This window comes from Sarcophilus harrisii, chromosome 5, assembly GCF_902635505.1.
Source record: "Sarcophilus harrisii chromosome 5, mSarHar1.11, whole genome shotgun sequence".
Lineage (NCBI taxonomy): Eukaryota > Metazoa > Chordata > Mammalia > Dasyuromorphia > Dasyuridae > Sarcophilus > Sarcophilus harrisii.
Window position 1 is genome coordinate 228146927 of NC_045430.1, and position 21208 is coordinate 228168134.

A 21208-nucleotide genomic window follows, 5' to 3' on the forward strand; every position below is an offset into this window, starting at 1 on the left:
AATGTAAATTTAGTGTTGTGTAAATCTTAACAATCTCTAGAAATGGAGGTATACCCCAGCATCCCCTTGTTCTCCTTTAATACTATTTTTTAATATAGTTAATTTTATGGGTAATATAGATTTTTTTCTGGGAAATAACTGAATCAACTTACCTGCTTTGAAAAAACAGTGAACTCATAGGCTTCTTTCTCTGAAATTGTCTTTAAATCCTTCTCATCCCTGGCCTTGATATTAAAACTTCCCTTTGGTTTCATTGAATAGGAATATGCCCTGCAAGTGTGTCTTTCTATGTCTGGTTTTCCTGAGACAAGATCTTGGTTTTTAATAGAAGGGGGCTTTCCATCCCTTAACTGTTGTCTTCTTCTGTAGCCCCGATATTTACTCTGAATGAACACTGCAGCTTTATCTTCTTCCAAATCTTGTTTCTTCTGCTCAACTTGTTTCTCTTTCTCTCTGACAGACTCTTGTTTTAATTCTGTCTTCCTCCCTCTGGGCATCATTTCTTCATGCTTCAGATGGCTTTTCTCCTTGCCATGTTTTGAACTATTCTGGATAAAGGAAGATGTTCTCCTTTCTTTCTTTTTACTGTCTTCACTTTGATACCTTAAGCTGAGACTAGGTTCCAATGGTTTTTGAAATGAACTTTGGTGACAGCCATGCTCTCGGAATTGATATCCCATATAGTTGGGTTTTTCTGACAAGCTTTTCCTTTCAGAATATGCCAGTTTTAGTCCCTCAAAATTTTTTTCTTCATTATAGTCTTGGTGGTTTCTCTGGATCACAGCAGTATCTTTCTCAGTGGTCTCTATCTTAGTTATACTTTCCTGCTCCTTTCTACCATTTAATTCTAGACTTACTTCTGACTTAAAGCCTTCCATTGGAGCCAATTCTTGCTGAAGTTCTTTTCCACAGATATGGTTTATTTGATAATCTCTGTAGTTATTTCGAATGCCATTGATGGCTTCCTCTTTAGCTTTAAAACTAGATCTTCTTATAACTGATGCACTTCCTTTATAATTGAAAGACTGATTGAATGCTTCATTAGCAGGGACCACATTTTCAAAGTATTCTTTCTCCACAATGAAGTCCCTGTAGAAATTATATTAATCTGAGTATGCACATAATAAATAATAAAAAAATTTCGTGAAGAAACATCTACTTATTAAATAATAAATATTTTGTTAACTAGAAAAGAAAAGAGGATAGAAGGGAATAAGCACTCCTCAAGTACTTACTATGTGCCAGGCATTGTGCTAAGCACATTAAAATATGATCTTGTTTGATTTTTGTGACAACCATGAAAAGTAGGTGCTATTATTAAACCCATTTTATAGATGAAGAAATTGAGGAAGACACAGATTAAGTGACTTGCTCATGGTCACTTTGTAAAAAATTGAATTTGAACTCAAACCTTCCTGACTCCAGGCTTAGCACACTATCCACTGTATTACCTAACAACTTTTAAGCACAAATATAGGGAATAACATTAACTAAACATTTCTCCAAACACTTGTTTTCCAAATGACTTAAGGAGATAGTAGAAAGAATTCTGGACTTGGAGTTGACAGAAAAAAAAATTGTATTTAAATTCCACCAACACACTTACTAATAGTATGAATGGAGGCAGGCTACTTTACTTTGCGAGAGCTTTTTCCTCTCATGTATAATGGAGACAATAATAAGTATAGTATATATTTCTCAGAACTGTTGTGGATGTTAAAGAATATATTATCTGTAAAGTGTTCTGTAAATCTTAAAGCCCTAAATAAATGTAAGTTTTAAAGAAAACCAAAAGAATAATTAGATAAAGTGCCAAATCAATTGACAAGTACACTGTAAAATAATCCCTTTTTGAAAGGTAGTATATATCTATATTTTATTGCGGTCTACTTGTTATAGTTCATTTCCTCCAATATAGGTTCCCTTAGAAAAGGAAATTCTTATAAAAAGAGAGATGCAAATAGCATTTTCACTCTTTTTGTTGTTTTTGCTTGCACTTTGTTTTATTTCTCATTTTCCCCCCTTTTGATCAGATTTTTCATGTGCAGCAAGATATATATATATATATATATGTGTGTGTGTGTGTATATATATATGTGTATATATATATGTGTGTGTATATATATATGTGTATATATATGTGTGTGTGTATATATATGTGTGTGTATATATATATACGTATATATATATATATGTATATATATTGGATTATTTGCCATCTAAAGGAGAGGGTGAGGGGAAGGAGTGGAAAATTTGGAACACAAGGTTTTGCAAGGATCGATGTTGAAAAATTATGCATACATATACTTTGAAAATAAAAAGCTTTAATTAAAAATATATATGTAGAAAAAATGTAACACAAAATATATATAGACATGATCAAAAAGTAGACTATAAACCCTTCATCTCTTCCAAGCTGTCTAGCTGTCCTGTTAATGCACCTAGAGTGCACTGAGCATCAGAACATTATAGAAAAGGAAAAAAAAACTATAATAAAGTCCCTTCCCATTCCATGAATCAAGCAATTTTCACTCTCTTTATTTTATGTTGATTATCTTCCAGCTTGAAGAACATATACTCACTCCTATCAGAAGTATGTGTAAATGAGATTTTGGAGGAATGACCACAAAAGAGTTCAGTACCTAGAACAGCACTTGAGAAAAAAGATTCAAATCTAGATCCTCGGATTGTGAGCCCAGCATGCTTACTTTATATTGTACTGTCTCATCAAGCCTTAGTCCCAGAGTCAGAGAGGAATCTAAGAACATTTAAAATTCTTAAATGTTTTGTAAACAATGTGGATACTTCCAAAATAATTGGTGGTTATATTGCCAACACCTGAAAATATCATTTTGGCATTAGAAGATCCTAACAACCTAGGACCAGGATCGGCAAGGAAATGTGGTGCAGGGAAAGAGTTCTGATTCTGGAGTCACAAAGAGTTTGTTTCAAATATTCTCTCTGATATACTGTCCATATGATTTTGGGCAAATCCCTTAACCTCTAAGGATTTCCATTTTCTAATTTGTAAAGTGAGAGGGCAGAAGGATTGGATTAGATAAGCTTCTGAGGACCTTTTGTTTTTAAATCTCTCATTTTGTGATTACTTCCAAAAGGCAATATATAAATAAATAGCCCCAAAGATAGAAATGGCTCAGTAAAGCAAACAATTTCAGTAATTTGGCAGGGGATGGGGAAGAGTTATATGGGAGGGTAAAGAGCAGATCTGTAGTTTCACTGGTGTGAAAGTTCTTTCCACCAATGAAGAGGCAAATCACTCGCAAGTTCTAGCTTCAGAGAGCTATTTATAGGGGGCACTGAGAAGATAAATAACTAGTCACACAGTGTGTATAAGAAGCAGGAACTGAAACCAAGTGTATCTAGTACTTGATCTACTATGCCATGCTGCTTCTCCTTCATTAACATTCGATGCAATGACATGAATAATAAATATCTGTAACAAAAAATTACTATTTTGCATATTAATGGATTTTTTCAAATATAAATGGAAAGTTCCCCACTAAAATCTTTCTTTGATGCTTCAGTCTGGCATTGAATTAATCCTAGTTTCTTGACTCCATGCCAACAAACTCTGGTAGATCCCACCAAGATGAAAAGATTTTGAATACTGGCCTCTACAAGATTGTATGTTTGTCCTCAAAGGCTTGTCTTTGCTAAGTTTGGAGAGGCTGATTGCTTAAAGGTTAGTTATGAATTTGAATATGAAGCTGTGTATGAAGGGATAGAAGGATTGGGTTCTTTATCTCCACTGAGGAAATCTTGATTCTTTTTGTATATTTTAGGGAGGCACAATAATGGGAAAGGAGTACTATACCTTTTTCTTTCAAAGCTGAACTTTCTTTCAAATTCCTGGTCATGAATCTGGAGAGTTGCTACTTCTTTTCCCATTTTTTTAGTCATTTCTTTCCTTTGTTTCCTTACCAGATGCCCTCGTGCAACTGATGCAAATTAAAACACATTAAATTTTAGTAATTATTGTTATTTAGAGAAACATAAACATTAACTGTGTTTTATTGGCGACATGGTCACAAAATTGAATATCAGCAAAAAAAATTTAAATTAAAGACCCCAATAAAAGCAGAAGTCTACAGATAATGGTGATAATGGAGAGTAATCATTGAGACTTTCCAGGTGATAAGTTATGACAGTTAGAGAGTTGATATGTACATAGTTATAGAGAGGGTTAATTGAAAAACAAAGAGTATCTTGTATCTCAAACACAAAAACATATCTAAAATAACATTGGTAAGCTATCCTGATATGGGCAGGTTAAACTGATTTTTTTAAAAAAGGAAAATAATACTTACTTGTCAGGTGTTTGGAATAAATATTTGAAATTAATTCTTGACATACTGAAATTATTTGTGGGAAGGATGGCACTTAAAACAGTGACTTCTTAGAACTTTAAGACACTAAACATCTTAAATGCTTAGAAATTATCCATAAAATTATGATAAATACTTTTTACTTATGGTGAATCTTATAACCAATGACCTCAGAGTTTTCTGTTTCTTCCTTGATAGTAATAAGAAATGAAACAGCAATGAGGTATTAGTACTAGGTGGAAATGTGAATTTCTTGACTATTAATTTGCTGTTCTCTTTACATAAGAATATAAATTATTAATGAAAAATTAAAGTCAAGAAAAATAATCATTTGTGATGGAAATTTAAAGGAAATGGGATTATGTCTATATTTTCCCTACAGTTAAAGGAAAAAGGATGCCCTTTAAAAAGTAAGATTTAACTAATCAAAAATAATGGAAGCATAAGCAAAATCTACAAAAATAGACAAAATGCAAGTTGTCTGTTGAGTTTATGATATTGTGAAGCTTGAGGCTATACAGTTAGTGAATTCCATTAATGGCTCTATCTTATATGTTAGATAAATTATATTTTGAGATATTGCCAGGATTAGGAGTGGCAATAAGATAGCAGGTAAAAAACATTTTATTTTAAACAGCCCACCATTAAGTAACCCAGTGTAGAATTAGAATAATTATATCATCAGAATAATTAAAATATGTAATCAGATCAAACTATACAAAAAAAGTATGAATGAGATGTAGTTGATATCAGCATGATCCAATATCAATTATTCATCCATATCCATGTTGATTAATTTATCTATTGAATAGTCAAAGAGCTTTCATATGTTTACCTGACTGTATCTTAGTAGCACTCTCTTTCCTTTTCTCCTGTAATTTTTTATACCTCTTTGAACCCAAGAATCCTCTGACACAGGCCTGTATCAATATGATCTTGTCAACTTTTTCCTTTCTCATTAAATTCAACTCTTCCACATGATAATATTTAAGGAACACCTTAAAAGAGTTAAAAAATACACAAAGCAATTATGATGTCTGTAGCTAGAAGGGCCAAGTTTTTTTTTATCCTATAACATATCTAGATGCAAAGATCTTCCTCAAAAATAAGAAAGGATACGGGAATATTAATTGTATATTTTAACATCAATCAAGTTGCCTATAAAACTGCTGCCCTGCAGAATATAATATTAGTATTTAAAATGTGATTATCTGTAATTTTGGATTTGGAAAATGATCGACTATAGGGCTGTGGGCTGATGCCTGCTATGCTTTTGCAATTGCTATGGCTATAGAAAACTTCTGTTGAGCATAATATAGAATAGGAGTCAGGAAAGTATAGCTTGACAGCCAATTTTGAATCACAGCCTATGCAGTTCAAGAGCTAAAAAAAAAGATTTTTTTTTTAACAAATTTAAATGTAGGTGGCCTGTTATTATAGTTTGTTCATTTTTACATAGATCATTAAGAACTGGAAGGGACTTTTAAGGATCATCTAATCTAGCCTGCTCCTTTTATACATATTGGAACTGAGATCCAGTGAAGTTAATTTCTCCTAGGTTACATAAATCATAAACAGCAAAGGGAGATTTCAACTCAGCAGGTCTGATTTAAAATCTACTACTCTTTTCCCACTATACTTCCCTAAACTAGCCCTTTCATTGATAATTAGTGACTATAAATTTTATGGAATAGATCAATAATATTATTGGAGGACATGGAAATCTCTGAAAATTTCAGTCTAAAATCTTTAAATCTAATAATTAATGAAGCTAATGATTTTTAAATGAGATAAAATGATTTCCCATAGCCTAATTTCTAAATTGGGGGCAATTAGGATATTCATTTTTCAGTTGGGTAAAGATAAGTACAGAGAGATCCACAAATCCATAAAAAAGTCATTTGTAGGAAGTCATAGATGTGTATTATTTTTGGACATAGTCTTGACTTTAAGTATATGTAGGCTGGCATTTCAGAACTGTAATACAAAATGAAGATATTTTCCATTCCATAATTAGGTGCCTGCTGAATCTTCTGAAGAGAAAGAACTTATAACCTTTTGGTAACAAGGTGGCATATTTCTCACCACTGAAAGATCAAACATTTATTAATAGGTTGTTGCAAAGAGATTTTATTTCAGTAGCCAAAAAAGCTATAATTTTATAATTCAAACCTGACAAATGAAACACAAGGCCCATGTAACCCTTATGACAGACTTCTCTCAGAGTTGCTCAAGGTCACACAGGTAGCAAGTATCAGAAGCTACTTTTGCATGAAAATTCTATTGCCTGAAAATCTGTTTTCATGGACAAGCAAATTAATGCTATGCCTTTTGATTAGATCTAGTTTTTAATTTCTATGAATTTCTCTGAAGCTGATATATTTAGTCTGCTCTGCTGCTGACAATTCATTTCAAATTCAATCTGTTTAAAAAGGTCATCATTTTACCCCCAACAGTATTAGAAATGTCCTTATGTTAAATACTGTTATCCATCTTAATGAGTTGGGAAAGGTGAAATGGAAAAATACAAATAGTTTGAAAATGCTACACAAATATCATGAGGGTTCAGCCTTTTTTATGAGTTAAAACTCCATTTGTAGTTAAGAATAACTTTCTGACTGGGGGGGATGAGCCTTTCATGTTTTTGTTTTTCTTTGTATTCCTAGCACTGGCACACAGTATCTTGTCTAATCAATACATGTTGAATTATATTGGCTATTTTGGGAGTTCTAAAGAGACAATTGATATTAAAATATGTCCCTGTGTATGTTACATGATTGCTATCTGTTCCATTATATAGGTTCTTGAACTAGGTTAAAGACTAGGTGGGCTGTTTGTCCTGAGATGGTTTTCTATTCCATAATAATGTCTTGGTACAAGGCAGCTCTCTACTAAAACAGTTTCTTTGACAAATGCTTAATATGAAGCACTGTGAAAATATGGAATACTCTGGCCAATACTGCTTACAGTTAGTCACTATGATTGCATGTAAATCTGCAAAGGGGGAGGATCTGGTTTGAAATGTGATTTTCAGTGTTATATTTTTCCACTTTTGGTTTAGATTTTGATTATGATTTGAAGAACTTCCAGTGTAGAAACCATCTTCTTTGCTGGAAAGCAGCAATTCATCTACCTAGACAGGCAAAGAAAGTTGCCACTGGCCCTGAGAAGACAAGGCACTGATTTGTCCATCATCACAGAGCTACTATGTGTCACAGACAAGATTTGAATCCAGGGCTTCTATGTCAAATAATTCTTAGTGTTTTGAGAGCTTTGCCAAAGGTGAAAGCAACCCTTCTTAGACCTGAGTGCCATGGGGGACCAACACATGCCCCTTGCTCTCCATTGTTGTTCCCACAATGTTGAACTTAACATTCCTCCAGGATTTGAAATTTTATCCTTCCCTCTCACCTTGGAAAGGTATTGCCTATCTGTGAAATACAATTTAAGGCATCATTTCTCTAAGAGTTTTCTAATTCCAAAGATCAAGCACTGCTTATCAAGGTTCACATCTTCCTTTAAGGATCAACATAAACAATTATTTGTTAGGATTTGAGATCCTATGTATAGGAGTATAGTGGAAATTTGTATACCAGTATTAGAGGATTCAGGTTCAGATTAAATTAAGAGAGTACAATAGGGTATTTATTCAAGTGCTTTATCTATAGACATACGAAATATGTGAATATACACATCATTATCATAACTGGCATTTATATAGGCTACAAAGCACTTCACAATTATATTATATTATTTATATTAATATATTAATTATATTATATCCTCAAAAGAAGCGTTGGACATAGGCCCTTTATTATGCTCATTTCTAAATGAGGAAACTGAGGCAGGCAGAGGTTAAGTGCAATATATGTTTGGTAGTCATAGGAAGAATGGCGTTCAATTTGCACAGAATAATTACAATATCATTACTGTGCTAGATTAGAAAATAGGACTAGCCCTGTAACTTCATTAGATAGGTAAGGAAATTCCCTTTAACAAAAATGTCACTTTAGTAACTTTTTTTTTTTTTTTGCAACTTCCAGCATTAGAAATTATCTAGAGCACTGAGAAGTCATGTGACTTGATCAGGGTCACACAGCCAATGTGGGTCACAGGCAGGATGAGAATCCTAGGCAGAGCAGAATATTACAAAAGGACCTGAATATTTCAATTTGACCAGTACAGTCAATTATGGATTCTTTACTATTTATTTTGGAGAATTACAAAACAGAAAGAAAGAAATCAGTCAGCCTTTATGTAGGGTCATCATTGACATAACTGATTATAGTATCTTTCTCTGTGTCAGACTTTGAAAGAGCATTTCCTTCTGATTCTGAGCAAGCAGATCAGAGGAAGTGCCATCATTAAGAGCTACTACTTTCTTGGAGGCACACTGGATACAGTACTGGCTTTGAAGTCAGGAGGAGCAGAATTCAAATCCAATCTCAGACATATATGTCTTCCATAGTCACTTAACCCCAATTGTCTTTAAAAAAGAAAAAGAAAAAAGAACTTCTATTTCCTTGATACTGAATAAAATAAAAATGCAGAGCTGTTATTAAATAGAAAAGGAGCCAATTATTTGTATTATTCACAATTCCATGGCACTAGTCCTACAGTCATCAAAACACAATTTCATAAACCTCAAGTGAAGGGAGTTAATATACATCTCTATGGTTACACACATATCAAAACATTACTTTGGTTTTTCCAAGAGCCCAGTTATCAAGACCAGCTTGTTCTAAGATGGCAGCGCAGGTTTCAGGGCTTACTGGAGGTTCCTCACTTGATTTGTAGCAGAGGATATAGTACCTAAAGCCAGAAACAGGTTTTATTAGTAAAATAAAAAGGGATTAAATGTAGATTTGTCTTCAGTTCTAGGTGGACACTGGTCTGCTGGGTATAAGAGAAAAACAATTGCCATAGAATCCTTGGAAATTCTTTCTTTGTTGCATACCCAAAACTTAGCACAGTACCTGGTATACATTAGGTGCTTAATAAATGTTTATTTGTTGATTGTCGTTTGAGCATCCTTCAGACAAAGGATAACATAGGTTTGAGGAATAACCACTTAGAACAGCTCTGGAATAAATTCAGGGTTTTTCTAGCTCAGGTGATTCAACATCTGATGGCCCAGAATCAAATTGGTTTCAAAGTGAGAATCCAAAGGAAATCATTTGCCCCAGAGCTCACTGTGGGTCAGTTTTTAACACTTGAGACTTTGCTATAAGGGGATCAATGGAAGGAGTTGGGGATGTTTATCAGAGAATTTAGGAATTAGGAATGCCAAAAAAGTTATTTTCAATAAAATGAAAGCTTTTGTGGGGAGAGACTAAATGATTTTTGTTGGACTCCAGGAGCAATGAGTGAAGTCTGATAGAAAGTATATTTTGACTGGACATAAAGAAAAGCCTTCCTAATGGTAGGGATGATCCAAAAGTAAAGTGGGCTTTTATTGCGTGATAGAGTTCTTGAGGTATTGAAAGGAAGTTGGATGGTCACTTGGAGGAATTATATCAAGGAATCCTGGTCAACTGGAGGTTGGATTAGATGACCTTTTTAATCTTTAAATTCTGGGATTTCATGAAATTGTTCTTTGTTGACATGTACTCAGAGTTAGCTTCTTATGCAAAGTGAGTTCAAGAAGCATACTGCCATTTAAAATTTGTTTTTTTGCAACACAAAATTGTCTAACTAGAAAACACTTTCCAAAGGGTCTACCTAATTTATACATATTATTTAGAAACTCAGTCAAAGCCTAACACCATCTACACTACACACCTGGGGAGGTTATTTGGTTCTATTATCACCACCACAGGATTTTCACAAAACATTCCATCTAAGATTCCTTGCCAATTTGGAGGAGAGCTTTAAAATAACAGACAAAGCAAAACATTTAGCAAATAGCTTATAGTAATAAATGGCCTGAGGTTAGGTCACCTCAGCACTTAGTTTCTCCACTTTCAAAGACTTCATTTACCACTCAAGTGTTTCTCCACATCCACAATAATTTAACATTTTCAAATTAATTGAAAATTCATTGGAGTTTCTGACCTGGCAAATGAGCGATCATCAGCTCCAGCTTCCAAAAGTGGACAGGACTAGCTTATTATGTTACTATCTTAACAAAATTACAGCTACTTTGAAAACCTTATATATTACTGTGACTTTCAAGGATATCTATAATAATCTGTAATCCATTTTGAGTCAACCTTCATAGTCTTGCTTCTTTCTCCTCTCCTCCAACTATCCTCCAACTTAGCCACTATACCTCATATATACCTTGTGCTTCTTTACTGTGTGATCTAGCCAAAATGACATTCTCTTCATTATAATTTTATTTTGAAATAAAAAAATCATCTTACTTTCTCCATTTTCTTTTCTTAATGTATAAAGAAATGAACTACATCAAATGACATACCATGATCCTTCCAGGTAGTCTTAAATTCTAGTCCTAGTTTAATTATTTGTGTTTATTGGTATTTATTTTGTATATACATACATATTTATATCAACATATCTATCTATCTATCTATCTATCTATCTATTTTCATTTCATCCAGTGGAATGCAAACTCCTTAAAAGTGGGAATGACTTCATTGTTTGAATTTATATCTGTAGCACCCAACACAGTGTTTGATACACAGTAGGTACATAGTTGCTGTTTGTCCTTCATTTTGGAAGAAGATTATTGACATTACACATCCATGAAATGCGTTTAAGGGAGTCAGAGTTGCACAAAGTCATCAAGTCTCATTCTTCTTCCAGAGTCATTGAAAATCAATGGCAGGACAAAAGTCCAGTTGATGGTGATAGCCTGGGATGCAATGGGTAACCTTAAGTATCTAACCAACTCTGTTTAGCCAATTTATAGTTTCTGGAATTAAATTGTCCTCATATTCTCATTCTTCTGGGGAAAATTTTTATTCACCACTGGGTTTGAGACCTGTCTCCCTCCCAGTTTGTTTTAGCTCATCTGCTGAGATAGTTTTACTGTAATGTGGCCTCTGTGCATGCTATGGCTTTTTGAAGCTACAGGACATAGCTGGTACCTAGTTAATGCTAATCAATCACTAAATATTTATTAAGGACATACTATGTCTCAGGAACTAGGAATATAGCTACAAAAATAAAATGACCACTCCTAATAATAAGCTTACTTAAATGATGGCGACTGTTCAGCTGGTCTCCACGTGACTGTCAACTCCAAGAGAGCTACATGAGCCAACCTGGGGAGGGTGAGCATATTATGGAATCTTCTGAGTGCTTTCCCATAAAGGCTGGCAAATCAGTAGAGTACAGGAACAATTAGTTTTGATTAAAACATTGTAAAAGTACATACTATATGCCAGGTACTGTGCTAAGCCACTTGCAACACAATGCAAGGCAAAAACACTGAACGACCTATTTAGCCTTCCCTCAAATTAAAAGTCTCTAGAAAAATAGGAAGGATCTCTTTTGAAAATGCCTCTTTGAAGAAACTAGAATCTGTAGTCTGCTTAGCCAAATTTTGACTCTTTCTTTTAGGGAAAAAAGAAAAAAATTTCCTAATAAAGTAGATGGAGGGTTTTTCAAGTGTGTATAAGAAACTATGCATTATTTACATATTGTTTAAGATTTCTCTCTCTCCTGAACATTTTTAAATGTCAGTTCATATCTCAATCTCTTTTAAGGAACCAAGGATGTTTGAACCAAGGTTTTGATGTCATATTTGGGGTGGAATTTGCCATTAAAGTAGTTCTTACACACATATTCACCATAATAACCATTTTACTAAATCTTAGTAAAGGAGGACAGTGAATCAGTCAACTAACATTTATTAAGTATCTATTATGTTCCAGGCATTGTGTTAAATGCTGAGGCCACAAAGAAAGGAGAAAAAAAAACTATCCCTGTTTTCAAGGATCTGATTGTTTAATGAGGGAGACAACATTGCAAAGGAAAAATACATGGAAGATAATTTGGGTTTAGTCTAAGAGGGAAGGCCATAAGTTTGGAGAAAATTAGGAGACTTCTAGAGAATGAGTCTTGAATAGTATAGTATATTGGAAAGAACACTGATTACAAAATAGAGACTTGGGTTCTAGTCTCAATTCTGATGTAAATAAAGTGAACTAAATTCTCTGGTCCTTGGTTTATTGGTACATAAAATAGCTAAACACAATTCTCTCTTTCAGCTCTAAAAATTCCTCTAATATTAAAGAATGAACTGATAAGAAATTATTTCATATATATATTAAGAATGTTTTTATCTAGGGTATATTTTATTTATGTTACATCAATTTAAATGTGTGGTTAAGACATATATTCTATTTTACCATACAGACATGGTTAAGACATATATTCTATTTTACCATACAGACATTTCTTTTTAGCTACTGTAAAAAAGTCCTATCCATTCTTTAAACTGGAGCATCTTATGATGAAAGATTCTGGTGATAAAAGTCAATTAAAACTTCTCTTTTCTAAAAACCATAATTTGTGAGAAGAAAAGCCCTATTTATTACTTTGCTTTCTCTTCGACTGGCATTTTTGGTAAAAAGAAAGATCAGTACTTACAGCATAGATAAGTACACCTCTCAGATCTATGGATAAGGCAAGAGTTTATAACTAAATAATAGGTGAAATAAATAATTTTGATTACATGAAGTTAAAAAGACTTTGCACAAACAAAACTAATGAAACAAAATTAGAAGAAAAACAGGAAATTATGGAAACATTTACAGCAATTTTTTCTAATAAAAGCCTTATTTCTCAAATATATAGAGAAGTGGGTCATTCCCTAATGGATGAATTATCAAAGAATAAAACCAGGCTGTTTTTAGAAGAAGAAATCAAAGCTATCAAAAATCATATGAAAAATATTCCAAATCACTATTGATTAGAGAAATGCAAACTAAAGCAATTCTGAAATACTATTTCATACTTATTAGATTGGTTAACATGACAGAAAAAGCAAATGACAAATTCTGGAGGGGATGTGGAAGATTGGGATATTGATGCACTTTTGGTAGAATTGTGGACTAGTTCAATCATTCTGGAAAACAATTTGGAACTATGGCAAAAGATCTATAAAACTGTGTGTACCCTTTGATACTCAACTTTGATATCATTGCTGTCTGCATAGGGAATGTCCTATCAATTGGGAAATGGCTGAACAAGTTGTAGAATATGAATATAGTAGAATACTATTGTTCTATAAGAAATGATGAGCAGGATGGTTTCAGAAAAACCTGAGAAATTTTATATGTACTAATGCAAACTGAAATGAGCAGAACTTGGAGAATATTGTACATGGTAACAGCAATATTGGAAAGATGATCAGCTGTGACTTAGCTACTCTTCTTAAGACTATGATCCAAGACATTTCCAAAGAATCCATGATGAATTTTTTTTTGCATAACTCGATATACATAATCAATATCATATTGGTTGCCTGCTCAAGGAGTGGTGAATGGATAGGAAGGAAGGAGAGAATTTAGAACTAAAATTTTAAAAAGACTGCTAAATTCTTTTATAGTAATTGGGAAATATTTAATGAAGTAAAACTATCTTAAAAGAAAGATCAGTACCCATAGAATATGAATATTTATGAAGAATCCACATACCGCTTTATGAAGTTGGCAAAAAGTATACGATGGGAATAACCCTGTCTGCGAATCCTTGCTGTTTCCAGAATTCCTGTGTAGCGCAACTGTAACATAACTTTCTCTTTATCAAATTTCCTAGCCTGGCGATCATTATTTGGCTTGATGCAACGAACGAAATGAGGCTGACCAACTGCCATCTTTGATAATAAATCCATCAAGGAATACTAGAAAACATGAAGACATATACTTTCCACTGTAGTTTAACCAATTCTTCCTTTTCATTATAAAAATGTTTTACATAAAGGAAGTGTCATAATACTTCACTAATTTAGATAAACACAAATTAATGAGAAGACTGAATCATAGAATACTTTTTAAAAAAAGAAATACAATTTTGTTATTTTCAGGTTCATGCAGTAACTAGAGGGAGTAATGAGAATGTTGCCTCGTAGAGCTCAAGGACAGAACCTCTTTAGTCAATAGTTAAAAGATATCGATAACATATTATTTGCTAAAGCTTGCTTAAAATGCGTATTTATACACAATTTGCCAAAAATAAACTTTAGCTTAGCTCACATAGATTTGGATATTTCCTAAGTTTCCTTAAAATAACTTTTGATATTCCAAGGATTCTCTTTGGGATTAAACTCCTAGAGATTTTTATCAAATTTTTAGATCACTTTCTCTTGCTGCTACTTTTCTTCCCTTCTTTCAAACCTTCTTACCTTTTGTAGCCAGTACCTTTTATTTTCAAAATACCTTCTTTCTATTCTGTCTATATCTTGGACGTGCTAAGGTATTTGCCTTTTGTCTTATCCATTAGAATGTATATTCCCAGAAGACTGGGGCTAGTTCACCCTTCTTTGTATACTTAGTACTTAACACACTGGAATGCATAAATCAGGCAAGGCTTCTTGCACAAGAAGGATTTTAGTTGAGATCTGAAGAAAGCAAGGGGAGAAGGCTTGGGTCCAGTCCCTATCCCATGAGTTTTCACTGGTGGTCCCTATTTCTGGAATTCTCTCTCTCCTCAGTGAAAACTCATGGGATAGGACTGGAGCCATGATTTCTTAGTCATGGAATATAGGAAGATGACAGAAGAGGAAACTCCATTAATGCAGATTGGCACTCTTTTCTGCAACCTAGTCTTTAGGGAACTGCCTAGAGTACTGAAAAATTAAATGAGTTCTCCAAGCCACTGTCAGAGATAGACTTGAAACCAGACCTTTCTGGATTTCATTCAGTGGTGGTATGATATAGTGGATTGAATGCTATACTTGTCATGAATAATATTGGATTCAAATCTTGCTTCTCGTACTTATTGTGTGACCATGGGCAAGTACCTTAAATTTCAGTTACCTCCTTTACAAAATGGGTATAACATTAGTAGCACTCATTTCACATGATTGTTGTGAGGCTTGAATAAAATAATGTATTGCATATTATATACATATACTAAATATTATGTATATAATAGACGTCCATATCAACTTATCTACTTATGTCTATTGCTCTACATCTATCTAAATCTATGTGTATACATATATGTATTTATACATATGTATATGTACATATATAGTTATACAAACATATCTATATATGTGTATATCCTTTACAAGCACACTCACTGCATCTTCATCAAAATTATTTTATGGAATATTGATATTTTATTCAATTCTCACTTTCTTCTCAAAAAATTCTTTAGCCTATTTTAGCCTATTCCCCTTAGCTAGTTAATTATGATCATTTTGATTGAACAAGTAGAAATCTTTGGGTCAGAAGGGACCTAACTGATTTTCTAGTTCATCTTTTTCATTTTGCAGCTGAAGAGACTGATGTCCAAATTGTTTAAATAATTTGCTGACAATCACATGGCATTGCAGGATGCAGAAGCAGGACCAGAATTAATTTTTTTTTTGATTCCTAATCTTTTTTCCCACTATATCACAGCACCTCATTAGCAGATGAATTTTCCTCTTGCCCAACTCTTCTTCCTTTTTCTATTTTCAGACCATTTCTTCACTTAGAGATTTGTTACTTTGGAACATCTGTATACGTGTCCCACTGTGAGCAGTAGATGTGATGCATGATGGGACAGAGAGAGATTCTGACCTTTTCCTTCATCTCCAATATTGGTCATCCAGAAATAAGATGAAGTAACACATGTGATTATTATTTCAACATGTGGTTTGATACAGTATGATTTTTATTCTTTTAATTCTGTGAGCTGCTTCCAAGGGCAAGAGATTTAACAAAAATAATTATGCTGATTAATCATCTTGTAGGTAAATTCTCATAATGTACCAAATTCATATATTTTTGACATTACTCTCTAACCTGGCCTGCATAGATGAATTTAATATATCCCAATGATGAATGAAACCATTTTTCTTTGTTAATGACCCGCTGAGGTTTGTCACTGGCTCCTGGCCTGCAATTCTTTATTGGGTTAAGCTATTAACTCTACACCATCCCCCAATCAAACAAATTTATATCTTACTCTGAAATAGGATGCAACAGTCTGTGTTTTCATGTTGGTCGTCTCTCTTGCAAGATATGTTGACTCTCCATTTTCTCCCTACAGAAATTAGGAAGGAAAATGACAATTGTAATATACTTGCAAACTGCTTCATGACTCAAGACCAGGAGGCCAATAATTTTCCCCAAAGTTTGGCTTTTTGTAATCTGAGATGCTCAGACCTCCTCAAGCATCACAAGTTGTGTGATTTTCTTAGTAAAGAATAGATGCTGGCCTATTATTTTCTCAATATCATGGTGGCTTTAGTTGGTCTTACACAGGTAATCCAGCAATATTGTTAAGGGCTTCAAAAAGTTCTGCGTTCTGTGTCTGAGAAATGGATGTGACAAAATCTTAATGTTGAACAACTTACAGCAAGATAGAAAGCATGAATTAAGTCTTAGGAGGTAAAAATAGACTAGGTTACCCCATCTTCCAACTGGTGGAGATAGAGAAAAGTCAGACTGGGGAAAAGTTTTCAGAGAAGAGTTGGGATGGGCTAGACTAAAGGGAGAAGGTTTGGAAGAAAAACTAATGTCTAGAAAATAAGAAAACTAGAGAGAAGGTAAAAAATACACTCCATTGTCCCGTCCAGCGGGACTCAGTTATTCGGGGGATTGAGGGGGACCCAGCCTGAAAGAGAAACGGGCGAGAAAGAGGAGGGAGACCGAGCAAATTTTGTCACGGCTCAACTTTATTCATGCAAAGGGTCTTGTTTTTATGCTATACTGCTACGTGAGACCATTATCTCTGTGTCAAAGTTCACATGGTCCTTGTAGTTAATGTTCATCCTAGGACCCCTTGGGTCATTGTGCTCTGTGGTTAATGTTCTTCCTGGGACCCCTGGAATCATTGTGCTCTAAAAGCATTCTTCTTCAAACAGGTGTGTTTAACTAAGAGTGCAATTGCCTTTGGGGAGGGGAGAAGACCCCCTGAACAAAGATTGTTAAAGGAGGGGATGTTGGTTCCTGACACTCCATGGCTGGAGCAGAGGAGAGCTTTGGTTAGAATGGAGAGTAGGGACAGTTGATGAAAGCCATCCTGGATTATCCCAATTGAAAGTAATTAGATTGCTCCTCTAACTGTCGTTGGCTGGACTGACCCGTCCTTTGCCTTTATATTAGCTTGGTGGTAGAAGACCAGGTCTTGTAGTCAAAAGACTTTGGTTGACAACCAGGCATATTCTTTTCAGCAAGTACCAAGTCATACCATACCCCCAAGTCTCAATTTCCTTATCTGCACGATAGGAATAATATTACTATTAATGCCTAGCTCACAGAGTTGTGGGGAAAGTGCTTTTAAGCCTTTCAGTACTCTATTGGATAGTTAGTACTGTTTGAACAAAGTAAAACACAACAACAAAAAGACAGCTTATTGAAGTGTTTAAGGAACAATGGATGGACTCAGAATGTATCACCAGTGTAAGGTGGGGTAAGTCATTTAATCTTGCTGGGTCTCAGGTTTCTCAGCTGTAAAATAGTCAGAAAAGATGATTTTCAAGAGCCATTACAAGTCTAAGTCCTGTAATCTTATGACTTGGAGACAAGAGCTCAGTACTAGAAGCATCACATGGGAGGGCTTGATGAGCCTAAAGGAGAGTTGGGGTTCTTAATATAGAATATGGGAACTTTTCTTTAAATTTTTTTTGATACTTACATTTTAATATAATTGGTTTCTTTTGCAATCCTGCATATTTTGCTTTATGCATGTAAAGATGTTATTCTGAGGTAGCGGCTATTATTGCTTCCATTTTGAGGGAATTATTATTACTATTTAAGGTAGCTAGGTGGTACAGTGGATAGAGTGCTAGACTTTAGTCCAGCAAGTCTGGAAGACTGACTTCACATCTTTCCTCAGAAACTTAGTAGCTGTACAATACTGAGCAAGTCACTTAAAGTTTGATTGCCTCAATTTTCTTATCTGTAAAATGGGGATAATAATAACACGTACTTCCCAGGTTCTCTTCTGAGGACCAGTGGAATTCAATTATGTAAGATGCATTGCAAATCTGAAAGGGCTATCTAATGTTATTTTGATTATGATTTTGCAATGGAGGAAATGGCAGCTGAAAGAGGTTAAGTGATTTGTTCAGGATGATACATTTAAGAAAATGTTTAGAGAAAGAATTAAACTCAGGTCTTCTTGAATTTCCAAGTCCAGCCTGTATTCACTGCTATGTTTGGCTATTAATCCCCAGAGTGGTTGGGATACAATGACAAAAATGAAAGAACTGCTCTTCTTAAAGAGGTTACATTCTAACAAGGGAGATATGAAGACATTAATATACACACACATATATAAATATATAAAAATACATATAGAAAAGAAGGTATTGACAATTAGATGGGATCATTCTTTTTTGCACTTTTTCCAATAAAAAATATCGCTTCTGATATCTTTGGCCAGTGTGTTTGTAAGGATAGAAAAGAACTTCTCCCAAAAAATGACCTTTGTGTCATAAGGGATTCACATATGTAAGATGAAAATCTCATATACTATTAACCAACACATTTTTATTTGATCCTGTAGACGTAATTATAAAAATATGGTAAAAATATATGAGATTTGTACTTTTAAAACACTTCCTACAGGGTATTATAGAGTGCAAAGATATTCAGCTAAGCAGAAATGAAATATCAAGTCCAGAAAAGGAACGCTTGCCTTCAGTGGCAATACAAATGTTGCCATCTTAAAGGTTAGATCCACTACCATGAAAAATACATTTTCCTACCTTTGATAGGTTGATTGATCTTTGTGAGGTCCTTATTTGATAGTTTGTTACATTTTTATTTTTAGAAAATGGCAGATAACCTATGGAAAGGAAAATCAAATTAATATAGTTCTTAGAATTACAAGACTATTTTGTTCTTAAAAATTCATGTTTCTCTCCTTCCCTCCTTGCTATAAAAAGACTTGGTGGTTAAACTGTAGAAATATCCAATGCATATGGCCAGCTTAAGCCAATGATATTAAAAGAGCAATGCAACTCCAAATTAATTTATCTAATTAAAATGATAATATGATACTTCATAGAATCAGAGTGACAGCCAAACTTATATGGAAGAACAAATTGACAATAGCAAAAGAGAACAATATCTAAAGGAATATAAAACTATGTATACCCTTTGACCAAGAAATACCACTACTACATCTGTATCACAAAGAGATAAAAAAAGCAAATAAGAAAAGGATCTATTTGTACAAAGCAGCTCTTTTAGTGGTGGCAAAAAATTGCAGAATGGCTGAACAAGTTGTACATGATTGTGATGGAATGCTATTGTGCTACAAGAAATGATGAGCAAGGTGCTCTCAGGGGAAAGATTTACATGACCTAATGCAAAGTAAAATGATTAGAATAAGGAGAACATTGTAAACAATAATAGCAATATTGGATGATACAGCAATATATACTGAGTAACATCTATTCTTAGCAATACAATGATTGAAGACAACTCTGCAGGACTTAAGATGAAAGATGCTGTCCATCTCCAGAAAAAGAATTGTGAGAATCTGAATGAAGACAGAGGATACTTTTTCTTGCCTTTATTTTTCTTGTTTTTTTCCCCCTGTTTTCTTTCACAGCATGACTTACATGGAAAAGATGTTTTGCATGACTTACAAATGGATAATCTATGTCAAATCACTTCCTTTCTCAAAAGGGAGTGAATTTGGAACTCAAAATTTGAAAAAAAGAACGTTAAAGTTGTTTTTACATGTAAATGGGAAAAATTTAATTATTGAAAAAATAGCAAAAGAAATACTTTCTTTAGGTCTGCAACAGTGATTTCATCAGCATTAGAGATTTCCAGTGCAGAGTCTCCCTCCTCTGAATCAGATCAGCAAATATTCTGTAAGTTAACAGTTAATGAAAGTTTCCTGGGGCACTGAATAGCTTAAGGTAAGTACCTAGGGTCAACAAGTGAATATTTATTGGAAGCAACATTTGAACCTGCATCTTCTGGCAAGCAAGATTGGCACTCTCTCCACTACTACTATGTTGAAAATTATGGGAAAAAAGAACAAAAGAACAATGGAACAAATTAGATAATACAAACTTAGACCCAAAGGCATACAACAAAATCATATTTGACATATTCATGGTTAAATGCCATTAGAGAAAAAACTTCATTATTTAATAAACACTAACAAAACAATTGGGTAGCAGTATGGTAGGATCATATCTCATGCGATGTATTATAAAAAATTCCTAGGGGATTACAAGAGCCTGACACATACTAGCTGTGTATATATTCTTATATACAAAAGAGAAAAGAGAGTTTCCAAATGGTGGGGTCTATTTAATTTTTTTTTCTTGGTATACTAAATCTTTTAGCATAGTGTTTGGCACATAGTAGGTAATTAACAGATGCTTGTGGCTTGTTTGATTGAATGACATCTTCACTGAGTAGGCTCTGGTCCTTCCTCTTCACCATCCCTAACGGCTTAATGCCTATAATCTCTGGCAAAAAAAGAGAGAGAATTCTGTATCACTCATTATAGATAAAAGCCATCTTACTCAATCTCAGAACATGTTAGGAGTGTGTGGGTGGAGAGAAGGGAAGAGATACAGGAATTTGTGGCCCTAGAAACTCCTGGAAATAACAGTCTCTGCTCTTTCCATTACAGAGGAATAAAGAAACAAAATTGTGTGGCAGTTCATAAATAACTAAAATGAATCCTTTATGGATTAAGGCATGTCATGAAGCCTCAAAGGTTTCTAGAGAACTTATATTTTGTATTGATATATTCTGATA

The 21208-nt window shown here is 33.9% G+C and overlaps 1 protein-coding gene across 1 annotated transcript in view; it reads right to left on the reverse strand.

The window, feature by feature from the left end:
• MYO3A (myosin IIIA) overlaps positions 1–21208 on the reverse strand; it is a 221648-nt gene that overhangs the window by 36529 nt on the left and 163911 nt on the right. Inside the window, exons 22-28 of the mRNA XM_031940242.1 lie at positions 19186–19265; positions 16437–16514; positions 13955–14160; positions 9047–9158; positions 5182–5344; positions 3836–3959; positions 153–1089 (exon numbers count right to left, since the gene is read on the reverse strand). Of these exons, the coding sequence (XP_031796102.1) occupies positions 153–1089; positions 3836–3959; positions 5182–5344; positions 9047–9158; positions 13955–14160; positions 16437–16514; positions 19186–19265 (1700 nt within the window). The remainder of the gene's footprint in view (positions 1–152; positions 1090–3835; positions 3960–5181; positions 5345–9046; positions 9159–13954; positions 14161–16436; positions 16515–19185; positions 19266–21208) is intronic.